Source organism: Anolis carolinensis, chromosome 5, assembly GCF_035594765.1.
Source record: "Anolis carolinensis isolate JA03-04 chromosome 5, rAnoCar3.1.pri, whole genome shotgun sequence".
In the NCBI taxonomy this organism is placed as follows: Eukaryota; Metazoa; Chordata; class Lepidosauria; order Squamata; family Dactyloidae; genus Anolis; species Anolis carolinensis.
The window spans coordinates 87,807,604-87,830,420 of record NC_085845.1 but is presented as its reverse complement, the minus strand read 5'-3'; the positions used below and the strand labels follow the sequence as shown (position 1 = coordinate 87,830,420).

Sequence of the window (22,817 nt, the reverse complement as noted above, 5' to 3'; positions counted from 1 at the left end):
ACAAAATCTAGACCTGGGCTAGAATGGCAATTCTCCAGCCCGGCTCCAGGTTGTGGCTACTGACTATACTACCCTCCACTGTCCCACTACAGTGATAGAGTGAAGTCAACTGGTTTTACCCTGTGTTTGGGACTAGAGGTTCCTGACCACTATCTGAATGCCCAGGAATGATTCATCTTGGGGCCGGGCTGTGGTGCAGGCTGTTGAGCAGCTGCAATAAATCACTCTGACCATGAGGTCATGAGTTCGAGGCCAGCCCATGGCGGGGTGAGCACCCGTCAATTAAAAATAAAAAATAGCCCCTGCTCATTGCTGACCTAGCAACCCAAAAGATAGTTGCATCTATCAAGTAGGAAATAAGGTACCACTTATAAAAGTGGGGAGGCAAGTTTAACTAATTTATGACTTGGAATGAGGAAGTGCCATCAGAGTGGATGATGAAGCAGCTGCTCCCCCCTGTGGCCAGAATCAAACATCCCCTCAGGAGAAGGTTAACTTGCCTCTGCGTCTGTCTGTCTCTGTCTCTGTTTGATGTGTTTATGGGCACTGAATGTTTGTCCTATGTGTGTATAATGTGATCCGCCCTGAGTCCCCTTCGGGGTGAGAAGGGCGGAATATAAATACTGTAAATAAATAAATAAATAAATAAAATCTTTTGCTTTTTCAAAATGAATCCATGGATGTAGAATTCATGGTACCAAGGGCTGACTGAAATTTATTTCACCGTATGAACATTGTATTATATCCTGTACATGTTAACAGTTATTAAATATGAGTAAGGTATCATACTGTACGAATATGTACATTACACAGCAATAAGGGTATAATTTATAGAGACTTATTGACCTTGCCCTTCTGGTAGCTAAGCAACTTGAGGGAGAGTATTCTGTCTCTATTCAAATAACATTTTGCCATCTCATTTCTTTATTTTTCCTCAATGTGTTAGGAGGAGTCGGAGACAAGATGTGAGACATGGAAACCCTATGACTCAGTGTCGAGGATTTAATCTAAAAGGTACTTAGAACTGAAAGAATCCTGAGCTAGAAAAAGCTTGTGGCTATTCATCTTAAATGAATCATATACTCCATGTGGTTTACTGTAGAAACAGTAAAGTGCCCATGCAGTTCCAGTATTCTTTTCTTCATTTTTGTGTATTATATTTGCAGGACTGAGCAGAGCTCTTTTAAAAAAGAAAGTCTAAATATGGTCTCCTCATAAGATGATAATGACTTCAGATGGTGTCATGGGGTCACACACCAAAATTCATTCATGGTCATATAATTTGTGGCTGGTATTGTCAGGCTATTGCAAAGGCTGGAAAGGCTACTGTGTGGGCCATGCTGGATGTGGTTTCTGGAATCTGTAATGCAAAAAGGTTTCCTTTTTGAGCACTGCTTGATTCCTATCTATACCCAGTAAACTGATTATCTAAATGATTGATTGTACAACTTCAGAGTAATAGTTGGAGATCTTGAGAGAAACCTGTGGACTTAAGCAGTCGTTGGGACTTCACTTGAAAATTAGTTAAACTGCATCATGAACTTTCTGCTTTCAGAATCTGAATGAGGTTCAAGATATTGGATGGTCTGCCATTTGCCAGGGACCAAATAATGACATTGTTTTCAATCAATCTAAAGCATCTCTCTCAACCAAATAATTTAATTGATGCCTATATTAAGCCCTGCAGCAGGGCTAATACAGTATGGGCTTGTAGCAGAAGCAGGACTAATTCCTCTGGTGCTCTTAAGATTTAAAAAATACATTTCTTATCTCAAAAATCCATTTTAGGATTTAAAAGGAGAAATAGAAAAGTGGAATTATATTTGGTTAGAAGAGGCCCTAAAAGCTAGGCTCTTATGTGAGTGTAGCTAGCAGCCATTATTGGGGTTGGCGCCCCATGGTTCTTCCTTACTAGACATAGGGAACAAAGGGACTAAAGATTTATTTGAAGAAAGAAGAAGTGATTCTTCAGATAGGAAGAAGCATTAACCAGAGAAAGATATAAAGAGGAAAAACAAAGCACAAATATTATCTACATTTCTCTAATGACTGTTTCCTTCCAACAAAGGAGACTCATGAGAGATTTCTGACCTGAGATGCCCCTTCCTTTCCTTTAAAAAATATCCTGGCATGCACACTGCTTAAAATCACCTTTAATAGCAATAAAGTATTGCTCAAATAGATGGACAGATATAGAGCCAAAAAGTGCAACTTCTTGATCTTTTTCAAATCTCGGCTTTCTTTTTCCTTTCTCCACATATTTTCTGTTGTGAAGCATTCTGTGCATTTGATTACAGTATTTAAGGTTATATAAGGCCACAACATTTTGACTTTAATGACTACAGTTTCTAAAAATAGATTGCCAGACACTATTAGGATTCCACAAACATTCTATCCACTGAGACAATCAGGATAGATAAATTACTGTTGGTTTCCAAAATATTTAATAGTGGAGGAAATAGTTTAGAAGAAGACCAGAAAAGCCCAATTCAACTATTATGAATCCAACCATAAAAGAAAGAATAAAGTCTAAACTAGAGGGAAGAAAAGAGTGAGTGAAGTCCAGTATGCATCCAAAGAGGTAAAATTACATGTATATCTGAATTGCACTATTAAGATTTCCCACATTGGGACACTGCCAGATCTCTCATCCATTTCAAATTGAGCATAATAAACTGCCAACATTGCATTATTTAGTCATTCTCTATTGTAGGGCTGGTGATTTTCATTTTACAAATGTTTTGAACCTTAATTCCCTGAAGCTCCACAGAAATGAGACATTATTGTAGAAATTAGAACCCCAGACATCTGTACCCTATCCTTGCTCTACTGTAAGCTTTTATAACTATTATGATTGCATAGAAAGAATAGGGGAAATGAAGAGACTTGGTCCAGGAGAAGCTACAGCTCAATAATCTAACTCTTTAAAATATAAAACCATGACCTAGTCCTTTTCTAAACTACTTTCAGTTTTTTGTCTCCACCTTGTTAAGTCCTGGATATCATCAGCCTGAGATTGTCATGCTTTTGCCATTTTTGTAAACTATGTAATGCATGTTTAACTTCATATCATTCTTATCTAGACCTTGTTTGTGTTACAGCTTACCGAAATGCAGCAGAGGTCATTCAGTATGGAGTCAAGAATAATACCACCTTCCTTGAATGTGCACCTAAATCACCACAGGCTACTATTAAATGGCTGTTACAGAAGGACAATGACAGAAGGAAAGAAGTGAGTAATCTTGGAAAATATCAATAACAAATCAAAAGCATGCATTCAAACAGAAATCTAATCATGAGAAATAAGTCAGATGCTCATATGGTATATGATCTTTAGAGTTGTACCTTACATGATAAATAACATGACAAATAGGCTCGGGTTGTGGCGCAGGCTGGAGAGCAGCTGCAATGAATCACTGCAATGAATCACTCTGACCAGGAGGTAATGAGTTCGAGGCCCGCTCGGAGCCTATGTTTGTCTGTCTTTGTTCTATGTTAAAAGGCATTGAATGTTTGCCTATATGTGTAATGTGATCCGCCCTGAATCCCCTTCGGGGTGAGAAGGGCGGAATATAAATGCTGCAAATAAATAAATAAATAAATAGCATGCAGTGCTATAAACACTTATCGGTAGCTAAGGCTCCAGATATTTAAACTAGCTAAATATAGTCTGAGTCACAATTGGGATTCATTGGCTTTCCATTTCCCTATAAAAACATCATTTTGCACCTCCAGAATTCAAAATGTGACAAAGCACCTCTTTCATCAGGCATTCATACATTGCCAAGACTTGCAATACAATATAATCAAGAAAAATGCACACATTACATTCATTGCAATTCAAACATACACATGAACAATAAACTGTTTTGCATTCACAATTGCTGTTCTTTCTCCCACCCTGGACCTTCCACAGATATATAAACTTCCCTTGCTTAGTTTTCCAATATACCTCACAACTTCTGAGGATGCCTGCCATAGATGTGGATGAAACGTCAGGAGAGAATGCTTCTAGAACATGGCCATACAGCCCGGAAAATGCACAACAACCCAATTGCTGTTTAGTTATGATTTTCACACAATTGTCACAATAATAAGTCACCAGACCCACAATCTTTTTTTTTTTTGGTCAAGCATCAGCTCCAGAGGGAGAAGGAGGTCTGCTGGTGGTTAGTCTGTGGCACAGGCTGGTGAGCAGCCTGCTGCAATAAATCACTCATGGTCAGAGGCCAGCCCGTGGCGGGGTGAGCACCCGTCAATTAAAAAATAAAAAATAGCCCCTGCTCGTTGCTGACCTAGCAACCCGAAAGATAGTTGCATCTATCATGTAGGAAATAAGGTACCACTTATAAACTGGGGAGGCAAATTTAACTAATTTACGACATTGGAATGAGGAAGTACCATCACAGTGGATGATGAAGCAGCTGCTCCCCCCTGTGGCCAGAATCGAACACCCCCTCAGGAGAAGGTTAAATTGCCTTTGTGTCTGTCTCTGTCTCAGTTCTACGTGTATATGGGCATTGAATGTTTGCCCTATATGTATATAATGTGATCCGCCCCGTATCCCCTTCAGGGTGAGAAGGGCGGAATATAAATACTGTAAATAATAATAATAATAATAATAGTTAACTGATGCTTCCATCAGATGTGTGTGGGGGGGTGAAAGATGTTACTTCGTTAAGTATTTAAGTATAGTTAATAGGGCTGTGCAAAACTTTGTTTGCAACTCATTTGTCTTATCTATTTCATAAAATTTGTACATACAATGTGATATTTAGAAAGGCAAGGCGCACCCACGAACAAAAAATAAGATTCAAAACACTGATCTATGATTTTTGGATGAATTATGTAAGTCTCCTAAGTGGCTTGTTGTAGACACCGTTTCTCCCCACAAAAGGATGGGTTTGGTTCCCTCAAAGGGCCCTGAGGAGGATGGACCCCGGAGTTGAGAGAGAAGCTCCTTTCTTTCCCCAAAAGTGGTAGCAAGGGGGGGCGGGGAAGGCAGGGATGCCTAGCTGGATGGCCAAGCAAGGAAGAAGTCCCTCCGGCATATGACTGTGCCAAAGTGAGACAGGCAGATACCATCATAATGAACCATTAATGAGGGCAGCCCCAGTATTTTGAAGTGAGCAGAATTCTGGGAAATGTAGTTTAGGGTGGGGCCTTTTGAATTCTCTTCCAGAGAGATCCTCACCTTTCAAAACTACATTTCCCAGAATTCTGTTTACCACCTTGTGCCTCCTCCTTGACCTCCTCCCTGAAAATTTTGATGGGGTTCATTCTCTAAAGGTATTTTGAGATAAAAGAGGATTGGAAGTTGAATCAATCCTGTGAGGTAGGCAAAGTTGAGAGGCAGTAACTCCAAAATTTATCTAATAGGCTTCCTATTATTATTAATTCAAAGGCTGGGGATGGGCATCTGTTGAGGGTGCTTTGACTGCTTTTTCTGCCTGGCAGAAGGGGGTTGAACTGGATGGCCCCTGGGGTCTTCTAATGAAATAATACTGTTAAGTTTATGCTGGTTAAAATTCCCTAAAAATCAGTGGATGTGCAAATCTTTCTGAAACTTGGGGGAATTATGCCCTGGTTATTTCATTGAAAATAGAAATTCATAGCTATTATTATTATTATTATTATTATTATTATTATTATTGTTATTGTTATTGTTATTATTATTATTATTTCATTTCTATCCCACTTTTTCCCCATGAGTGGGATTCAAAGTGGTGTACAAATGATTAAAAGACACAAATACATATACATCAAAACATAAAATACATAATCAGCTAAAAATATCATACACCAATTTAGAAAATTGTAGTTTTTAAAAATATATATTAAAACTTTTTTAAATTCTTAAAAAATAGTGAATGAGTGTAATGTTATGAAACCTGGGAGGGGAGTAACAATGGTAAATGTGTTCTACCATTGTAGCAAGTTTCATCCCGAGCGCTCTAAAAATGAGGGAGAAAGGAGCCCCAGAAGCTTCCCTACTTGCACAATTATTTAACAAAAAAGTAATGAAAATTTTGTTAAGTTGTTATAGTTGCGATATGGACTCCTAACAATATTTTAGGAACACTTCGGTAATAATGAGCCCCCCCCCCTCCTAATTTAGTAATGAGTAATGAAACTTTTTTTTTCATTGATGGCATTAATAGGTATAGTTAGGATAAGCTGATACAGGTTCTGGCCGTTACTTTTAGATTGCAGAAGAAACCAGAGACACATTTCAAGGTGCTCAATAGATAGATATTTATATAAATTAAAAAGTCAAATCTGTATATGCCTCAAATATCTTATTTTGAAGTTATAGAAAATCATAGAAAATGACAGTACATAAGACAGTGGTTTGCACATAACTTTTTCAAGAATAAACTTAAGAACATCTGAAGATGAAATACACTATTTACTGGACTATTGATGAAAGATAAAGGGTTTTTTTTATGTCTACAGATGGCCAGGCTATTAGATAACATTCAAGGACACATCAGTGTAACTGGGCTGTAAGAGAGGAGATGTGTGTCTGCTTTCATCTGCAGATTTTCATGGGGATCCCCCAGTTTTCTTCCTTAATTTTGAATTGTACCTTCTTCTTGCCACATGAAGACTGTAATAATAGCAGTGTCTCCTGTCCTCCAAATATTCAGAAGAACAGCAAAGGAGATACATTTGAGATGGAAGGAGGGAAGGTTATATGGAAAGCTTTTGTAAGCAAGGATTTAGTCTGAACTAAAAATACTCAGAGCAACAAGAATTTTCCTGACTGTGGTATAATCACATTTTCCATTACTGTCTGCTCTAAGGCTCTCAAGTTTCAGCTCTCTAAAATACAGTTAAATTATTTGTACAGAGCAAGTCTTCCTTAAGTGAAAGAAAATTAGAAATTATTTATGTTTACATACCCCAGGCTGTTCTTCTGCATGGAGGGGGGAAAAACTTAATACTGAAAACTAGATCTGAATAGCTGAATGTTGTATATTTAGGGGAGTCTAATCAGAAATGGAGGTTCACTTCACACATATTGAACAAAACTAGATCTAGTCACATTCATTAGATGGAGTTTAAGTTAGTCATATTTCTTCATTCTAAATTAGTCATTCTAGAATTAAATTACGATCCAAACCAGTGAATGTTAATTACATATGTGACCCATTTTAGTACTCTTTTTCTAATATGAAAGTAGTGAGTGAAACAAATAAATAGATAAATGAAACATTTACATTTGAGGGTTGTTGTTGCTGTTGTTGTTATTATTATTAATAATAATATCCTACCTTTCCCCCGTGGGAACTCAAGGCAGCTAACACTCCACATTAAACAAGTTTAAAAGGTGCAGTACAAAAGTTAAAAAACAATTAAACAAGTGTGGTAAAAATGGAATTAAAATATAGTACATACATTAAAATGGCTTTAAAACTCATATTTCCCCAATCCCCCAGAACTTGCCCCTTAACCTTCCTCAAATGCCTGTAGACATAAAAAGGTCTTGACCTGCTTGTGGAAGGTCAGCAGGGATGGGACCATCCTGGTCTCTCTTGGAAGGGAATTCCAAGGATTGTTGGTATTTCATCATAATAAAAAAATTCAGAGCCTGCATCTAAGGAAAATGAAGATATAGTACTCATAGCAGCAATAGTAGTACCTTATCATTGACTGAATTATCAAGTAAGTGAAAAAGTGAGATTATTTCATTGGTGGGAGACTACTTCTCTCTGTGTTCTGTTTATCTACCCACAAAGTAGAATACCTACTAGTGCTGACTTCTTGTTTCTGTGTCATTGGCGCGATGAGTAAGCTCTGGTTTTTAGTCTCAGCTTTATAGAAAACCTCCAAAGTACATTTTACTACAGCAACAGCTGGATAGATTCTTTAAAGTTTGTATTAAAACCCAGAATGAATTAACTACCCTCCTGACAAATATAGCTGACACTATATACCACCAAGGTAACCTTATTGAGGCTGGGATCCTTTGCAAGAGTTGTACTGATGGGATAGTGGTGTACCAATTGGTTGTATGTTTACGTCTTCCTGGTAGGTGAAGTTATACCTTGAGTTTTCATTTCTCTGCCATCTGTTTTTTAAATAAACAAATGCATGTGCACACACAAAATATATATCACAATGGTTTGTGCTTGCAGTAATAGATAAATAAGGGTTTTTAAGGCTTTTAAAACTACCTAATACACTATGACTTCCATATCCATGAGGGATACATTCCAAGATACCACCACCAGGTACCGGAAACCATAGATAATAGTAAATCCTATGCTTTGGGCTATACTTGAGCTGGAAGCATACCATAGAATCACACTGGTGGACCTAGAGAAGCCCATGAACATGTCTCAGGGAAGGAGGAATACTTTTTTGGGATGTGGGTAAGTGAAACTGTGGTTATTGAATCTGTAAATAAGAGGGTTGTTCTGTACATTCTAAAGCAGATGTTTGTGGCTGATGAAAATAAATCATCCTGCTCAGAGTCTATGTCTCTGTGAAAACAAAACAATGCTATTTTTCCTCATTTTCATACAGTATATTCAAAGTTAGAAATCATATAATGTTGTCTGTGTTGCTTGCAGGTCAAACTTAATGAAAGGATCATAGCAACTGAGCAAGGGCTCTTAATTCGCTCCGTGCAGGAGGCTGACCGAGGACTCTACCACTGCATTGCAACAGAAAATAATTTCAAGCAAACAATGGCAAAGGTGAACTTCAAGGTGTTAGATTCAGACATGGTGGCATTCATGACTGAGAAGTGGTCCCCATGGACCTGGGCCAGCTCACTCCAGGCTTTGCAGTTTCATCCTAAGGACTTGGTTGGATCTATCAGCCATTCAGAACTGCAGCTGATCAATCAATACTGCAAAGACACAAGGCAGCTGGGGCAGCAGGCTGAAGACTCCCAGAAGATGCGAGGAGATTACAGCAAGTTGAAGGCCCTCATCAACAGCAGGAAAAGTCGGAACCGAAGGAATCAGTTACCTGGATCATAAGGTTTTGTCATGGCACATCATCTCCTCCTTTATTTTTGTACCCCTCAAGAGAGTGTTTGTTTTGTTTTGTTTTCCTACTGAGAGTATAGAAAAAAAATTAATAAGACAAACCCGGTTGAGGAATTGTTTTGCTTTTGTTAAAATAGTAAAACATAACCTGTCTAAGCTGAAGATAAAAAAGGAAATACCAAATCCAAAGAGATTTCATTATGTGAAGTGCCCACTGACACCAGAGAGACCCTTAATTATATCTCTGTGAACCAGATCATTTGCCTTAACCCAGATTCTCATGTGATGCACTGACTCTCCACCTTGGAAGTATGCAAGATGGGAAGTAAAAATAAGAGTTTGGGTTAGGAGGGAGTGTGAACTGGTGCAACATATACAGATATAGCTTCAATTTTGACAACTTTATATTTCAGGGGTTCTTAACCTGTGGACTATGAATCCCTAGAAGGGCTTTAATCTGTGAACTGGGTGCAGATACAACATTTTAAAAACTGATTTATTTCCTGTTACTTTAAATATTGTATTTGAGGTGAAGAAAAAGTCTGCAGCCTTCTTCAGATTCCCAAAAGGATGCAAATGGTTAAGAACCATTGTAATATATGCTTCCCTGTTTATGGTACATATTTTTTTTCAAAAATAGATGACTGAAGCATGCCTTAAATGGTAACTTCCCAAAACAGTATTTATGACACTCGGACACTCAATGTGTAACGTCAGCCATGGCTGCGATACTACACACACTTCCTGAGAACAAGCCCCATGGATTTAGTAGGACATACGTCTGAGTAGACAGGTACAGAATTCCACTGTAAATAGAGTTAACCTCCAGTGAGGTCAATCACATAAAAACAGTGCCAAACTCTTTCAACGTGGTAAAGTCAGAGGTCAAACATGCTTATTTTAATCACCTAGTGGGCACAGTTCGCTCTTTGTTCCTTCTATTATGGTTTTCCCCACATTAGTGATGCAAAATGTGGTAGTTGGACTCACAGCATGAAAGATCCAAGAGCAAGTCTGCTTAAGCATGGTATGAAATGGGGAAAACATAATAAAAGGCTGTTCTTAGCAGCATTTCTACTGGGCACATCACAGGTTGCTTGATGATGGAGGACATTTTTTTTTGCATTGTTCTCAGAGTGAACAAATTATTTTTCCATCATGATTGTACAGCCTATATTTGTCTATAGGGTGGGAGAAGGAGAAGGATAGATCCCTGGTAATGAGATTAGGATTCTGCTTGAACTACCACAAATAGGCATTGTTTGTGAAAAACTTCAAACCAGCATACCTCTGATATCATAAAACCATCCAAATTAAAAATACCAAAAAACTAAAACAAACCTATTTGGGGCTTCAAATAATAAAACTACCTCTAGTAGTCTGAATGTTAGTCCTCCTATACAGGTCCTGTGTTTAGAATGGTTGTGATCATTCATTGTGTGCGTTTTAAAAAGCACATTCACAGTGCAGTTGTTATAACATTAATATCATTTATAAGGGCTGTAATTACTTCCAGATTATGTGTAACAGTTAATAAGCATTCAAGGGCACAATTTATTCTTTTAACAGCCAAATGTGGTTAATATCTGAATGAGCGCCCATTGGGCCTGAGGAATGATACATTGTTTATTAAAAGGAAAATATTAGCAATATGTTCGGGTCATTTAACAACATCAACCAAGCCTCAAGTTCCAAAATAATATTTTTAAAGCTGATTTATATATAGTTACAATGGTAGGACTGTTTAAGGGATTAGCTTAAACTAACATTTTTCTTCCTCCTGCATGAAATGTACGTATCTAGATAGCAACGTTTCATTGATCTGTAGACACTCCAGCCATCTATGCTGAAGCAAATCTCCATTGTATGAGAGATTTCAATCTTTCATTATAAGTTATCACTATAGATTAACATGAAACAATTTACACTAGATGGTAACGGTTAATGATGAGTGTAAGGCTTTGTTCATCCATTGTGCTATAACACCCTGTGGACCACAGCAACCAAAGGGTCATAGAGGTCCTTTTGGAGAGGTAAAGACCAGAAGCCCATTTAAACTATGCAGTTATGGAGGTGTTGTTCTTCTTTATCTGCCATGGTTCCATCTTATGAAATCCTGGGCTTTGTAGTTTGTGAGTCATTCTAATTCTCCGTCCGATCATTCATTCTCCGTAAACTGCCAATCCCAGGATTCCATTGGATGGAACCGTGGAAAAATAGTGATACTTTAGTATGAATGGAATACAGGTCTGTCTGCAGTATTCCAAGTGCAGCTTCATCATATCTTTGTACACATGTACTAAAGTATTCTCATTAAGGTATAGGACGTTTTCTAATGACTTCCAGTATGGATTTTGTTTTTTCCCCAGTGAACTGTATGGTGACATTGCCATTGAGTCCTGTACCAAAACTAGAGAAGCAAATATCCACTGCCTTCATCCCCACATTCAAAAGACATCTCAAGAGAGCATACAGTTGACATTTCAGATCTGCTAGTTAGTGATATTTAGTAGACTTAACTAAATATCATCTTCTGGCCTGTTCTACCAAGCATTAGTTGCTACAAATCATGGAGATCTCTTCTGCTGATCAGAGAGTGTTAGCTTTGATATTTCCACCAACATGCCCAGTGAGACAAGCAGAAGTGGGATCCCTGTTGAATTTCCTCCTTGCTCTTGATATCATTGGCAGGAGTGGTGTGAAAACGTCGATTTGATGCACAATAATTGACAAGACAGCAGAATTGTAATTTTTTTTTCCGGCTGCTAATGCCCAATAAAGCAAGAGTAGGGAATATTATGATTGTGACAATTGTGCCACAATCATTAATATGTAGGATTTGTGAATATCAATCAGTTATAGATCCATTATTGTAGGTTAAAAATCTATAGCTGCAGTTCTTTTTTCATGTCAGGAGCGACATGAGAAACTGCAAGTGTGAGAGAATTGGCCATATGCAAGGATGTTGCCCAGAGGACGGACGGGTGTTTTGATGCTTTACCATCCTTGTGGGAGGCTTCTTTCATGTCCCCGCATGGAGTTGGAGCTGACAGAGGGAGCACATCCGCGCTCTCCCCAAGTTGGAATTGAACCGGCAACGTTCAGGTCAGCAATCCAACCTTCAAGTCAGCAGTCTGCTAGCACAAGGGTTTAACTCCAACTCCTGTCACAGTTTTTGTGCAGAAAACATACCTTCTGCTCCCAAATACTAATTCTGTGCACAGAAAGCATGTTTATTTTAGTGCACAGATTTTTCCAAATGAAGTCCCAAAGTGTGGTTATTTGGGTTTATTCTTTCCTTAAGGGTTTTCAAGTTTTTTGAGACCTTTTTCTCAATGAAGATGCAAACATTCTGGTTAGGATTCATCACATCCTAACCACAAAATCATTTTTTTTTCATTGCCAGTTGCTATTGCCATTGCTATTGTCTAACTGACATATTGTCTATCAGACAATACGTCTCCAACAGGGATTGAAAAAAGCAATGGGTAATTTTCAATTTTTTCTTCCCATTTTTGAAACCTGTGTTATTTTCAAAACTTATTTGTAATTTAGGATTTTTTTCTGTGCAAAATTCACATGTAGTTATTTTTCAGCATTTTCAATGTAGGAAACAGTTTTCTCTATACCTAAAAGACTGTTTCTTTCCAGGAAAAATGTTTTCAAATTTTTGCATGGGATATTCTAAATTACAGCACTTTCTGTGTTGGCAAGAATCACAGAAAATCACATTTCCGTTCAGAAATATTAGTTTCTTTGCAGTAGTATTTTTTTTTTTTTTGCACAGATTCATCTTTCTGTGTAGAAATCTTACTTCCTTTACGGAAAAATTACATTCTGGCAGAGAAAAAGCTATCTTCTATGCAACCTAAGAATATATGCATTTTGCACATAATAACTCCCAAATAGAGTCTCACTTATCCAACATAAACGGGCTGGCAGAATATTGGATAAGTGAATATGTTGGATAATAAGGAGAGATTAAGAAAAAGCCTATTAAATATCAAAATAGGTTATGATTTTACAAATTAAGCACCAAAACATCATGTTATACAACAAATTTGACAGAAAAAGTAGTTTATTACACATTAATGCTATGTAGTAATTACTGTATTTACGAATTTAGCACCAAAATATCATGATATATTGAAAACATTGACTACAAAAATGTGTTGGATAATCCAGAATGTTGGATAAGTGAGACTCTACTGTACCAAGATTATTGTCTGTTTAGGATTCTTCTCTTTGGAGTTTCATAATACCCAATTATTTTTCAAACATTTTCATATTTTATTTATATCCGTGTTTGCCAACAGCTACTGAAATGGCTGGAAGGGAGGCTTTTCCCATTAAATATTACATTCAACAGGGAGGCTGTGGACAATATAGGAAGAAAATACCAACAGGCATACATTAGATGCATTATTGCATATGTCATGAATACAATCTTGACACATAGCATTTTTGAATTTGGGTGGACTATAGGACATTTTTTATTTTACAGTGATGTGTAAATTATTTAAGATAAGGTATTCCGATATTGATTCCTCCACAAAGTTTCTGAATATGTAGGTAGCAGGTAGATTTTTTAAATAAAATTGTGCATACAAATGCCTCTGAAAGGCATTGTTACATAGATCAGAAGTAGTGTTTGGTCCCTATGCTGTCAGTCTGCATTGACTTTCCAGGAAAGAAACAGTTGTAATCAATGGACACAAATATGATTTTTGGCCCCTGGTACATTAGGGGAGAAAGCCAGTTTCCCCACATCATCTTGAGAAGCACTGATGTATAATATCAGATAACTACAATTCCTAGTCCCGATTTATTTTTGTCGGGATTTTTGTTTTGTTTTGGTTTTTTTTTAGTCAATGAGTACTTTTTGTCTGATAGATATTCTGGAGCTGGTAAAATAAAAAATGTTAACAGTTCAGGAGTTTCTCATGCATCAAGGGGCTATGTAGCACCATGTAGGGAAAACAAATAAAAGTAAATTCAATTTATAAATATTTTTCAAATAAACAGTTCTTTTAATATACCAAACATTATCATTGTATGCCAAACCACATTATGCACAATACATTTTATGTTGCTATCATTGCAAAATGACTTTCATTCTGTAATAGGTACTAATATTGTATTTTTCCCTGGAAATTCTTGGTTTTTTTGGGGGGGGAGGTGGAGGGGAAAAACATGATTTCAGCATTTCTCAAAATATGCACTGCGAGTTCCAAGATAACTCATTGGGAGACCATGTTTCTTGTGAGAAAAGTCCATTTATTCCTACTTTCTGCTTCTTGAATTGACTGCTTATAGACCTTTAATGGGTTACCATCAACACTGCCACAGGAAAAAAAATCCTCAAGATTTTTGTTTTGGTCTAGCAGGGACGGAAAAACCTTGACCTTAGTCTCAGGCTGCAAAATATCTTGGGCTACTATCACCTCTCCTGTAACCACCAAGGTTTACCTTTTAATTCTGAGGGTGTATATATAGTATGTTATAGGATCAATGCAGTTTGACACCACTTTCACTGCTATGGCTCAATGCTATGAAACTATGAGAGCTGCAGTTTTGCGAGATCTTCTGCCTTCTGCCAAAGAGTGCTGATGCCTTACCAAACTATAAATCCCAGGATTCCATAACATTTACTCATGATATTAAACTACATTAATTCTACAGAATAGATACACTCAGAATTGCTAAAAGTATGATGAACAAAGCTAACTTAAAGTATGTGGGATAGTTTCTACTACAGTTTTTATCTGTTTAGAGTCTGTTTCCATATACGTAACATGAACATTTAATTTTATAATACTGGTTTATTTGGTTTGTTATTGTTGCTATTTAATACCCTTCTATTTTGAAGATACTGAATATTGTATATAATTGTATTCTTTTTTAAGAAAATAAAAAACTGCTAGACATAACTTTGCCAAATGTAAAGATAAACTCACTACTAAATGTTTTTCATTGGTGTACACTAAATATGTTCCGTGACTGCTGTTTATATCATTTGAAATGTTGGATGAAATCTTGATTCACCCATGTGTGCTTTGTGATTGTTAGTACTGTAGATACATTTATATCTTCCTTGGAAAAGCACCTTGTTTTCACCAATTATGTTATATGTATAGTTTTAGCATGATGAAACCCCATTAAGGTGAATTTAAGATTAAAATGGGATTTATATAAAAGAGTAACGGTACAATTGAATTGGATATGTCAAATATTCTTTGCTAGGAAAAAATAAAAGGTGCTGAAGCTATGTCATGGTTTATGTTGTGTTTTTTAATTATGTCATTTTTTCCAGATTCGTTTTTGTTCTCGCTCTGTGTAAATGTGTGAGTAACTATAAAGAAAACATTACTATAGGCTATCTTCCATCCTATTTGTGGTATTCAATACAGAGTGTGTGCATGTTGGGTTTTGCATGTCTAGTTCTGCTTGTTATGGAGAAAAAAAGGGATATACATAAACATAATAATATGGGTAGAGTGCTCTGGCAGAGTAGATGCATTTTGAGATACACATTTTCAGTTACACTACAATGTTTATTGAACTGAATGGGAGAACTGATACATGTTGAGGCATGTGTCTCTAGAGACTTTATTGCATGAAGCCACTATTCCATCCATAGATTTTGGTTACATGCCAAGATAACCACCTTCGATATCACATCTCTCTTCATTTGCACAATTGCATCTATATGTATGTTTACTTATGTTCATAACCATCCGTTCCTGCACTTCTACTGTCCACTGATTTTTTTTTATTTTGAGAGCAATTTCGCAATTTCAACAAAAAGACCAACATAACTTAAATGTTAAATAAACTGGAAACAGAAAACTTGAGAATAACTGGAGGGAGAAGGCAGAATGATGTTACTACATTGCCAGCATGCAGAAGCTGTCACAGAAGCGGAACCTAGATAATACAATATGCAAACCACTAGAACATGCTGGTTCTCTTTGGGAAGAATTATGTAGAGTGGATCATCCAAATCTGCAAGCCCGAAAATGCCAGAAAAATAGTTCTGTATTGGTGTAATTTTATGCTATTAAACCAACAAAAGAATGTCAGGTTCATTTGTGTCATTTCTCCCATTTTAAAGGATATGGCAAGCAGGAAGAGATATCTATTAAAACATTGTTTTTTCAACTTTGAAGAGAAATTGGAGAAACACGATTCAAAATTTGGGTTTTTAGCAAGTACCAAATACTTATGCCAATATTTAATTTTCCCAAAGTCTGAGCAAATTTTGTTTTAATACTCAGTGAATTTCATTGCCTAGACTTCACTGAAGCATGATACTGGATTCTTTCAAACAAGACAAATTGAGACTTGACAGTTAAAAAAAATGTATGGTAGAGGAAATGGAAATGTTCTTTTTAAAAAATCACTTAGGCCAACAATTGCAAAAGGAGACAGCACAAGAATCATAATCTTTCTGACATTTACCTACAGAGACAAAATCGGATATTATACCACCAGTTACACAATCTGTTCATCTCTCAACCTTATTCCTTGCCATGTTGGATGAGGCTGATATGAAGTTGAATCCAACATCAGTAACCTCCCCAGAACTTAGTTGGGTTAACTCAGGAGTACACTGCCCTGATAACCAATTTATGGCCAGTACCTATATATTTATACTTATTACATTACACACCCACACACAAACTTTACTGAACTCTAACTCATTGAATAAACCAACTCAAGTCTTGCAGAAAAAATCTTTTCCATATATTTGAGCATGGCAATAGAATGCATTTTTTAAAACTTATGTGTCTACATAAATTGTGTGTCCATTCTAAAGAGTTAATTTTGCCTTGTCCATCATCTTGCCAACAGAATTCAAAGGCTCCATCTGCCCAGTAATCAATTTGCCCTCCAACCCTCCGAAATAACGAGACAAGACAAGTAAGCTTGGGTTTAAACTGGGCAACTTTATTGATAGTTACCTATTTAACTTTAATTTGGAACTAGGGCCAAAAATCCTTAGCCATCTAAGAATTTGGTAAGGCATAAGCCGATATTAGTGGTCATACCCGACCATCCATTAAGACTGAATTTAGGGCGAAACACCAGGTCCCCAGTCTATCTAAACCTGGATGACCTAAAGGGGAATGTGTTGGAGAGTTTTGCCTCCGAAACAAATGAGGTCAAAGTCTCCCATTCCAAGGCCATAATCGTTCACCCTCGCCGGGGCTGTAAAAACCCTAAGCGAGGATTCACGCCTCTGGCCAACACCAAAACAGAGGTGCCTTGTGGTGCACACCAAAATAAGAGATTCCCCTAAGCATTCCGCCACAGTTCAGGAGCAAATGTCTATTTAGCTCCTGACCCCCACCAAATTCGAAAGAATTTCCCTAATTCCTTTCTGCAGATCCGCTAAGAAAATTTGGTTGCCCAGTTCGGACAGATGGATCCCATCAGTCCGATACATCGTCGAATCATTGAATCTAATGGTGTCATGAGGGATATAGTAACCCATGCCATTTTCCAAAACCTTCCGCAGGGCCCTATTGACCCGTTTCCTTGCTTTGTCCAATTTTTTACCGTCCCCATAGGGCCAACGTGGCCTAGGAATAATTGCTGACCATGCCAATCCGGTATGAGGCCAAACCTCCTGGATCTTGTGCATGTCATTTAAAACCTGGAGAAAAAGGGGCCCTGCCTTTAAGTAGCCCCAAATCGTTGCCTCCCAAATGCATAACAATAAGGTCAGGTGGAAAACGGACCCCTGACCCAAACAACAAAGGGAGCAAACCCTCCCACCGCAGACCTCTTCTTCCCCTCCATTCAACAAAAGCCACGGAAGCGAGGCCGAGATGCTGGCCGTAGGGACCTCTGTGCGCCTGTCGCTCTGCCCAGTGCACATAACTGTGCCCGCAAATCAGGACGCGTCGTCTACTCGCCAACAGAGTGGGTTCTGAAAAAACAAAAAGCCATATAACTAAACCGATATATGACGCACGTACGCACGGTAAGCACCAGATTTCCATCTTCCCAACATCTTAATTTTGTCTATAGAGTAACCCATAACAGCAGCAGTGGAAGCAGCCCCAATTCTAAAGGAATGAGTACCAAATTTCTGGTCTTTGATACCCAACATTCCTAAAGCCTTAGAAGTCAAGGCCCAGAACTGGTATTTTGTCAACGGTGCTCCATCCCGATGACAAAAAAGAAAACCAGCTGACGTTCCTCTGCAGGACACAAAAGATGACAAAGCTGCAACTGGGCATAATTCCAAATCACTACAGCATCCCAATTTGATAATGGAACCCTTCCCTTTTTGATCCGTTTTAGAAGTCCTGATAAACAATTCCAATTTGTCCTGCTGGAGCCGCAGGTCCGAAAATTGCAAGGCCCTTCTAGATTGATCAGCCTTTGAAGAGGCGACCAGCTCACTAATACGAAGAGCCCCAAAGAAAGCGGTGAGAGCCGCCGCCTGCAATAGCAAAGCTTTGTAATGAGATTCACAAATTTGGGGCCAAATTTGTTTTAAGCCTTTGAGAATTTCAGGTGTCAATGGCTGACGGCAGTCACGTGGCCTAACCTGCTCCCGCGACAAACCTTCCAGCCATTTGCGAAGCCTAAAATCGGCTGTAACATCTGGAAAGCCCTGAGCCTTAAGCCAATAAGCCAGGGCAGATAATTTAGCATGAATAGTTTGAGGGGCCAACCCCTTCCTTTCCAGAAAAACACCAAACTGTGCGACGTGCTCATATGGAATCGGTGAAACAGAACTTATGGCATACAACTTTTTAAACTCATGAAACTCCTGCACCGCTCTGACGTAAGATTTTCTGGAAGTCGTGGCCAAAGCCAACTTCATTCCCCGGACTATGGACTGTTCCCAATTTTCCAAAGATGGACCGGCATGTTCTGGGGGTGCAAATCTGCGCTGGGGGCAAGCTGCCTGAAGCGATCCATCTGCATACGGGACAGAGCATCAGCGAGAGAATTATCTGTCCCTGCAATATGAAAAGCTTTAAACAGTATATTATACTTTAGACAGTGGAGTGTAAAAAACCTCAAAGCCTCCATCAGTCTGACTGACTTAGATGTTAAAGAATTGATAACCTGCACCGTAGCCTGGTTATCACACCAAAAATGAACGGTGGAATTTGTCATTTGATCAGCCCACAGCGTGACAACCACCAAAATTGGAAAAAACTCCAAAAATGTTAAATCGGACGTTATACCCTTGGTGTGCCACTCCCTGGGCCAAAGCTCGGCACACCAATGCCCATTAAAAAATACACCAAAGCCGATGGCTCCAGAAGCATCAGAAGCTATCTAAAGAGCATCCTTCAACAAAAGATCCTGTCTCCAAAAAGAAATCCCATTATATTGATTTAAAAATTGTAACCAAATGTCCAAATCAGCTTTGATCCCATGTGTAATCTGCACATGATAGTGCGGAAGTCTAACCCCAGAAATAGCACCGCAGAGTCTGCGCAAAAAAGCACGCCCAGGAGCTATAACTCTGCATGCAAAATTTAAATGCCCAATAAGCTCCTGAAACTCCCGCAATGTGGCCTTGTTACGGGTAACAAAAGCTCGAATCCTATCTACTAGATTAAAAACTTTCTCCCTAGGTAAACTGGAGGCTTGCTGCACTGTATCAAGCTCAATCCCCAAAAAGGTCAATTTAGTAGCCGGGCCCTCTGTTTTTTTGGGGGCTAAGGGAACCCCTAACTGATCGGCCAGTTCCTGAAAAGAATGCAGAAGAAATTCGCATTCTCCAGAACCAGACATCCCTATAAATAAAAAATCATCCAGGTAGTGCACAACCCCCGATAAACCCGATTTTGATTTAAGGGCCCACTCCAAAAAGGTGCTAAAGGACTCCAAAGCAGCACAGGAAACTGAACAGCCCATGGGAAGAGCCCTGTCCATATAGTACAACCCGTTGAACTGAAAACCCAACAGCTCAAAGTCCAGCGGATGTACAGGCAGTAGCCGGAAAGCAGACTTGATGTCACACTTTGCCAATTCTGCCGCCGGCCCCCTAGATCTAACTTTCCTAACCGCCGAATCAAAAGAAGTATAGTGGACTGTACAAAAATCATCAGGAATCGCGTCATTCACTGACCTTCCCCTGGGATAGGAAAGGTGGTGAATGAGTCGAAACTCCCCTGGTGCCTTCTTTGGAACAATCCCTAATGGCGAAACCCTTAACCTAGGAGTGGGAGGATACCTAAATGGGCCAAGAACCCTACCCTCTGCAACTTCCTTATTGATTTTAGCAAGGACAACGTCCTCCATGCCAATAACAGATTTCAGATTCGGTGCCCTGAAAGGAGCTCTATGTCCCATTGCAGGAATCCTAAAACCCTCAAAAAACCCAGCACGCAGATAACTAGCTGTGCCTAAATTGGGATAACTGGATAACCACAAATCTAACTGAACTAGATTAATTGGGCTGGGCCCCTTTGGAAAACCCACCTGAGCCGAAACCTCTCTTGGGATCGTGGTTACCCTTTCCCCCACCCTTACCAGGTTTTCCCTTACTGCAAAATTTGGAAGAATGTTGCCCTGAACAGATGGCACAAACGTGCTGGAATTTGCAACCCCTTCGGGAACAAACTCCCTGCGAAGAATATTCCCAGCATAGCAAGCGTTGTTGAGATTGCTGTGGTTGCTGATACTGGGAATATGGATGCTGATGAAAGGACTGCCCAGCTCGAGAATTTTGAATTGTGTGCCCACTGTCGGCCTTCTCGCCCGCAACGGGACGTGCCAGAGTTAGAACTTCCAACCACAGCTGATGGTCAATCAAATCCCAGCGCAAAGTTGGAGAGTGAGCCGCACGAAGCCTAAAGCGCTTGTCATACAAGAGCCAAGCGCTACCTGTAAAATTTACATAAGCCGAATTGATAATGTTCATGTACTGAAAAAGAGAATGGGCTCTGGAAGGGTAAGCCTTCACTAGAACCCCTCCGTAAATTAAAAAGCAAGAGAACCAATTGCCCCAATTCTGGTCCACTTTGCGTTTTTTCATAATTTCCTTTCTTTCATCATCTAAATCATCTTTTTCTTTCTTATCAAGTTCCCTGAAATACAGGGTAAAAATGTCGATGTATTCATTCCTTAAAATTTTATCAATTGTCTTTTGAGCCAAATGCGAGCCTAAAGCTGTAGCACTAAGGCTATTGGAGGCCGGCAAAGGCCAATCAGCCGTGCCCCAAAAACACAAAGAATTCTCAATAGTAGGTGTTGAATCCAAAGAGGCTACCACCACGCTTGGTGTCTCAACCACCGGAGCCACGATAGCTAATTGTGTGCCGCTGGTTGATGGAACAGGCTCGTCAGGTGCTTGGGTTGTGATAAGATCTTGAGAGTCTGCCACTCCCCAAGGGAAGGTGTGTGTGTCCCCTTTACCTAAAGCGGATACGGCACTTCTCATCTCAGCTGCTGCCGCCGAAGTAGATGGAACAGCTTCAGCGGTCACCGGCGTAGATGTAACCAGGCTCGCATCAGTGACAGGCACCGCAGCACTCCTTTCCCCTTCTAAGGCAGAAATACGGGAAAATAAGGACTTAATTAACCCAGTGTTACTGCCCCCACCAGCCTTCTGCGCCTCCGCAGCAGCAGCCGCTGCTTTCTCTCTTTCCAGTGCCTCGATCCGGGCGACCAACACTCCCAACAACTGTGCAGAGTCTTCATCCTCGGTTGAAGGACCACTTGGTGGAGGCGGGCGCTTTGCTGGAATCTTCTTCGCAGGACCCTTGCCCTTAGGCCCCCCAACATTCTTCTTCGGTGGCATACTGCAAAATAAGAATGACTGTGAGGGATATTGGGGAAGAGTGAGAGAGCAGGACAATTCACACTTTAGTATTATTTCTGTACCAGCATGCCAGCATAGACGATTGAGATCATCACCCAATTAGCAAACATTGACAAGTTTTTTGTCAACAGCAATGGATGGGTTTAGTGTGGGGAAGTGGCTAACTGACAACAGATTGCATGCACCATCATGTGATAGGAATCATCACCAAAGGTGACAGTCCTGCTTCAGTGATGCTTTTTCACCTTCATGTGAAAAAGTCCACTATTGAATAGTTTAGATGGTTTAAAAGGAATTCACAATACTTTTATTCATAGATTCTGGAGAGACTGACATACTATCCCGGGCAATGGATTTTAAGATACCACTGTATCCTAAGTGTTCCCTAATTTTGCTTGAATGTTGACAATATTGAATTACTACAGAATCAATGTCAAGAGGGTTTTACCCCTCCATCTAAACTCAGACAGCTGCAAGAAAATACAATTGACGTGGGTGGGTGGGAGGGGGGGAGGACGAACAGGACAGAAAGTTCCCACAAAAAGTCTGTTCATCCAGTTCTCATAATGAGTTTGGTTCAGAGGACAATCAGAAATGTTCTGCACAGTTTCTCGTCCGATGCATATAATATTTAAGCTTCTCACCCTGGCATTTTTTAGCCATTTGGATCAAGAGATCACTTCTCACAGATGCCCATCTGTTTTCCTTCCCATGCCAGTTAGCAGCTGCTTTACCAAAGAAATGCTCCTGGTACATGTTCTGTATATTTCCCTTTAGGAACCATGGCAGCTGAGCCATCCATTACCTGGAGTGCTGCCACCAGTTTGGATTCTTCATAAGATGCCAACAGTAAAGGACACAGTTACAAATGTAAGCATTAGGCTTGTCCGATCGATGGAAAAAATGTTTAAATTCTCGTTTCTAAAGTAGGGGGTGCCGGCTCTTCGATATAGAAATTATTTCTTAATGTTTCACCCAAAATTTTCGGATATTTCCGAAAATTCATAATGTTTCTA

At 39.2% G+C, this 22,817-nt stretch overlaps 1 protein-coding gene across 4 annotated transcripts in view; it reads left to right on the top strand.

Moving 5' to 3' along the window:
- sema3c (semaphorin 3C) overlaps nt 1-15,270 on the top strand; it is a 308,538-nt gene extending 293,268 nt beyond the window's left edge. For all 4 annotated transcript variants that reach the window (XM_062981734.1, XM_008111511.3, XM_062981736.1 and 1 more), the window contains 3 exons: nt 947-1,014; nt 3,102-3,232; nt 8,580-15,270. In XM_062981734.1, coding sequence (XP_062837804.1) covers nt 947-1,014; nt 3,102-3,232; nt 8,580-8,993 — 613 coding nt within the window. In that variant the 3' untranslated portion in view covers nt 8,994-15,270. The remainder of the gene's footprint in view (nt 1-946; nt 1,015-3,101; nt 3,233-8,579) is intronic.
- Nucleotides 15,271-22,817: the final 7,547 nt, after the last annotated feature.